The following is a 5,100-nucleotide window of genomic DNA, read 5'->3' as shown; positions in this document are numbered from 1 at the left end:
GACTCTCCAAACAGCGATGGAAATCTCATTTAAATGTCCAGTCACCATGGGGTTTCCCAAACATACAAACAGGGGTTCGTGATCCACTGCTGGAAAAATTCAGGTCTTATTGCAGAGATCTTTTCAGCGTGCAGCTTTCTGAAAACTTAAAACCAGTAATAAGTCACTGCAAGGAAAACCATCAATAGTTTGATAGTGGATAACCATAATACAAAGTTCAGGAATCTTATAATCCACATACATTTTAAAAATGAGGGGCTGCATAGAAAATCCAGAGGGTTTTTTTTTTCTGGAAGACACCCAGCTCATTCCAAAAACATTAACCCCTGACATTTGCAAGTCGTTTTGCAAATCTGGGCTCTGCCAACTCCGCGTGCTCCAGATCGGCATACGGCCCCGGCATGAGGGGAGAGCGACCTGCTGAGGGGCACCGCCGTTATCACCGACGTCCCCGGGCAATGAGCGTCCAGTCAGACGGGCATCATGTCCTTTTTCAGAGGATATATGTCCCACGTCAAACCGTCTCCGTATGGGGCATGTCCAGAGGGCAGGAGAACCCGCGTCAGCCAATGACTGTCAGGAGATAAAGAGATTAGAGAAATAATATTCTGACGGGATTACCAGTTTTATGGTAGAATTTTAGCTTGATGTTTAACGTACATTTGACATGTGAAAGAGAAAGTCTTATACGTTTATGTGTTTTTTTTTTGGGGGGGGGGGTTGTTTTTTTTTTCTGAAGAAAAAAATTAACCAGAAATCATGTAGTACCCAATCAGGTCAGATCAGATGTACACTTAAAAACCAACTGTGTTTAATTCATGTTGCTATTAGATTCTAAAGTTATCTACATACATAATCCCCTGTGGTATTATGCTTCCAATAATCCTTAAAACATATTACTTGAATGTTGCTAACCAACAGAAATATCAACACTCACCTTCTTTTTTCAACACCAAAGAACACCTTCCAGTTGTTCAGTTTTCCATAATTAAATGGATTCTTATAGACCTGCCACGAGGAAATCAGCTTTCAGTTACAACAGTCATTCGTCTAAACATAATTCATACAAAACCTATGATCAGTTCTAGACCAAATGAGTGAGAAATATCACCATCAGTACAATATTTTTGTCAAGAGCTAACAACAACATGCATATCATGTACTGAATTTGCACAGTGTTTTAGGTTCAATGAGCTCGTCCTCTTGCCTTGCCCCTCTTTGCCATGCGTTTGGCTTCTTTACTGTTGATATGTCTCTCAATGCTCGTCTCTCCACGGGAGATAAGTATTGCATGCCACATGGTAAGTCCTCCTAAGGCCACTGCCACCGTGCTGGAAAAACAACATCGGCACATCCAAATTTAAGCGAAACGATAAAAATAAACAGACTCATCGTTTGAAACATGTTTATGTTTTGACTCCCTGGGTAAGGTCAGAAATGTTTGGTGAAATGGTCTTACCTTGTTAGCACCCACATGTATATGACACTCTTGTGAAACATCTTGTCCTTAAAGGTATATGGTGGAGGAGGGGTCTGGTAATAGCTCTGGATGAAAGACACAAAGAAGGAAGCGTTTTCACAGTTGTTTTCAATGCATCGCTTGTTAAAACTGGTATGCATTATCGCACATTAGCCATCTGCCTTTGAAAAGGGAAAGCCAGCATTTCAAAGTGATCAAACAAGAGATAAGATTATTATTGAAAGACAGATCTATTGTGTCACGTTCGTGTATAGAGTCTAGACAAACAGGAAAAATAGGTCTCAAAAGATGTTGCAAAACAGTGACAGATGACCAACGTATGCGAACAGGGAGGGAAAAGGCTACATGTCTATTCACTACAACTATGTCACCTCACACAGACAGTCTCTAAAAGGGGTCACCACAGAGGACTGCTGCAATTCCACTGGACAGCATGAATACCATTCCTCATAAAGCGGTCCTCATAAATATAAAAACAGCTTTCAATATCTTGACGCTTCAGCCTCTGTGACTTCCAGCAGTTTTCTACACTGCAGAACTCTGTCAACTTTATGATCTTTTTTTGCTGAGAATATGTTTGAAGCATACATAGCTCATAAGAAAGCAGAGTAAAGTTAAGCAAACGCGGCAGACAAAACGTCACTGACTGCTCAAGGTGACTGAGGAGACAAGTCAAAAGTTCATGCAGTAAGTCTCTGGCGAATCCAATCCAATTGAGGGAAGAGCTAGGTCAGCAGGGCATACAAGATTAAATGCTGTCTTCTGAGAGTGCTTGTAATTGGCAACTGCGTGGTCAACTGCTGTTCAACAGTACCTCAGTTGCTCTGAGACCACAAAACGATGATGGAAGGGGACCGTGTCTGCCCCTAAAACTTGGCTGTAATATCTTTATGGATGGACCAAACAATGAGATACTGTCCAGTGGAAGGCAGGACTATCTATGCTACCTTCCCAGTCATGTCTGTTGGAGGCAGGATGCCTATGAGCAGTCCCACCCCCGTCACTGGAACCCCTTGTTTCTCCACGTCCATGTGCTTGAAGCGCTATTGGGATAACAGTAAAGACAGAGGCAGAGAAAGCAGGTTTAATGTGTGCAGCCAGGGATCCCCATTCCATTAGCAGAGAGGGAGAGAGTGAGAGAGAGGGGAGAGAAAGAAAAAGAGAGAGAAAGAGAGTGACAGAACGACCGCGCTTGGAAGAGAAACTTCGAAAAACAGATAAGAAATGTTAAATTCAGACGCCATTACGTTTGCATGCATATCTTGAAGTAGATGTTGACGATCCAGATTTACTGACATCATTTGCATATTATTTGAATGTGCTAGCATCATGATCAGTGATTGGTGCATTCTGTATATGTACCTAGACCAATCAATGATCATGTAATTTGTTTTGGTTCAGAGCAGAGATGTAAGGTCAGAGACTCACCTCTATGGCATTGTATGCATCTATGAAGAGGTTTCGACCGCTGACACTGCAGTAGATACAGCCCAGGGTCATAAAGAGACAGAAGGAGAAGAAATAGCGATGGTTAAAGTGACCCACACAGTTGTTTAACCATGCTGCAGGTGAGAGCTGCGGTTAAGGAAAACAGCTGGATGGAGGGTCATTTGTTAATGATAGCAAATGACACTGCAAATCACAGAGACAACAATCAGTGCTCTCAAAACCCAGTCCTGTAGCATCAAACTTGTGCTGTTTTTTTGCCTCATAATACCATATGCTGATGTTTACTTGGGAAACAGTTGAGTGTGTGTGTGTGTGTGTGTGTGTGTGTGTGTGTGTGCGCATGTTTGCGCGTGCGTGCGTGTTCTTCAGACAGTCAGCGGTTTTCTTAATTCATGTGCATTCAATTTGGGGAAAACTAGTTTGCATCATAAGACAATTGAACAATAACACAAGAGGCAAGGTTTAAATCAACCACGGAAGCTGCATGGGAAATGTCTAAGACTTAGGCCAAGAAGGTTTTTAAAGAGTTGTAGATGAGAAGGATACGACAGTGATGGTCCATTTTTAAAATACAGCTGCGAGACAAAGAAAAAAAAAAGAGAGGTTTGTGTGAGGACCATATGACCAGAATAAAACATAGTCATGAAGCGTCCAGTGTCAGTAGACGGAGAATGTTTTCCTTACGTGTTACAGATCCCACAGTGATGGGTTCTCGCTGGTTTAGGGATAATACATTTCTTGCAGACAGACACAAAGGGAACATCATTTTTCATCTGAAAAATTAAAAAGAAAAAAAAAAAAAATAGCAGTCAACAAAGGAGTTGCAAATGAACATTTCTTTCTGAAGATTCTAACCCAATGTAATCAACTGGGGCTGTTTTTGAGTGCTAGATAAAAACCTTAGGAGGATAACCAGGGGACGTCTTGGTGGCCTTGTAGTAGTGGAAGACGATCATAACCAGATTCCAGTGCCCGTAGCAAATGTGCCACAGCAGCCATCCAGTGGAGTAGGTGTTAAGGGCCAAGGGAAGGAGGCAGAAGTAGGCAATTATGAGGACGGAGCTGGTGAGAGCGATCACGAGAAATACAAACACCTGGATGTGAAGAGCGAGGAGTCCACATTACAATCCCAAAAAATTTTTTTCAAAAAAATAAGGCAAAAGATAACAAGAAAACGACAAAAATGTCATACAATTCATCAAAGCAGATGCAACTCTGCCCGAAAAATAGAAAAATAAATGTTAAAAAAATGAATAATAAAAAAAAAAAAAGCGTACCATCCCAAACCATCGGGTCAGAATGTCGACCATCCAGAACACGGGTTCGAGGACGGAGTCCATCACGACGTCAGAGTTTGTGAGGGAGTTGAAACACAGGGACCTGACGATGAGGCGGAGGTAGCCCAGGGGTTCCCTCAGCCACCTGGGCAGACGGTGACAGCTCCGTCTGGAGCTCCCTCTCATACACCTGAGCAGCAGGTGTAGAGCACCGGGGCACTGTCGCATTCTGGGATTAAAATATTCATCATGTGCAACGTACTTTTCGTTTCAAAAGGAATAGAGAAATGCCGTTTTAACCCATATTTGGAGACGCTTTGTTAATGCCGATACTGCGATTTCTTCTTCTAAGTTCTCCATAACTTCCATGTATGTGTTAAACTATAATAATGAAACAAACACACACACAAACAAAGCTTTATTAAAGAAGATGTTTAGAGAAGGAATCTCAAAATGATGCACCACGTCAATTTTGTTCAGTCTTTTCAGCAATTTACACCCAAAAAAAATAGGAAAACCATCATATCATATGCACAGAAAACATAAAATTTCACTTTACATTAGTAATATGTAAAAGTAGGAGTAAAAGTCTTGTAAGAGATACAGTGTTTCTCTGTGGCACATTCAGCTCAGTCAGCAGTTGGCTCATCGCCACTGTCCCCTGTGTTTAACTTGTAAGCCTATTAGACAGATGAAGAATCTGATCCTTCTAAGCAGATCAGGTGGCAATAATACAAACACTGTTTGGTTTTCTGTACCGTAGGATTACCTCACAAAAGAATGACTTTTGCTTGTCATATAGCAGTAGGTCGAGGACCTGAAAATTAACATTGGGTACACTTCAGGTAATACGGTGCAGAACCCAGTCTAGCATATGAGGAAACAAGAAGAATC

At 41.7% G+C, this 5,100-nt stretch overlaps 1 protein-coding gene across 1 annotated transcript; it reads right to left on the bottom strand.

Annotated features, from left to right (window-relative positions):
• Positions 1-468: 468 nt before the first annotated feature.
• zdhhc16a (zDHHC palmitoyltransferase 16a) lies at positions 469-4,434 on the bottom strand. Its single transcript, XM_030772506.1, has 10 exons — positions 4,207-4,434; positions 3,829-4,023; positions 3,614-3,702; positions 3,476-3,504; positions 2,909-3,042; positions 2,428-2,523; positions 1,460-1,545; positions 1,208-1,331; positions 938-1,008; positions 469-573 (listed from the first exon to the last, which is right to left on the bottom strand). The coding sequence occupies exons 1-10, from the start codon at positions 4,432-4,434 to the stop codon at positions 471-473; spliced, it is 1,155 nt and encodes a 384-aa protein (XP_030628366.1). The 3' UTR covers positions 469-470.
• Positions 4,435-5,100: the final 666 nt, after the last annotated feature.

This window comes from Chanos chanos, chromosome 4 (genome assembly GCF_902362185.1).
Source record: "Chanos chanos chromosome 4, fChaCha1.1, whole genome shotgun sequence".
In the NCBI taxonomy this organism is placed as follows: Eukaryota; Metazoa; Chordata; class Actinopteri; order Gonorynchiformes; family Chanidae; genus Chanos; species Chanos chanos.
This window is presented reverse-complemented; position numbering and strand designations above follow the sequence as displayed.

Excerpts from the sequence above, each read along its gene's own strand:
- zdhhc16a (XM_030772506.1), bottom strand. The coding sequence starts at position 4,434 with ATGCGACAGTGCCCCGGTGCTCTACACCTGCTGCTCAGGTGTATGAGA. Across the intron at positions 3,505-3,613 it reads CACTGTGGGATCTGTAACAC|CTGTATTTTAAAAATGGACC; the intron begins GTAAGGAAAACA and ends TTTGTCTCGCAG. Across the intron at positions 2,524-2,908 it reads ATGCATACAATGCCATAGAG|CGCTTCAAGCACATGGACGT; the intron begins GTGAGTCTCTGA and ends TTATCCCAATAG.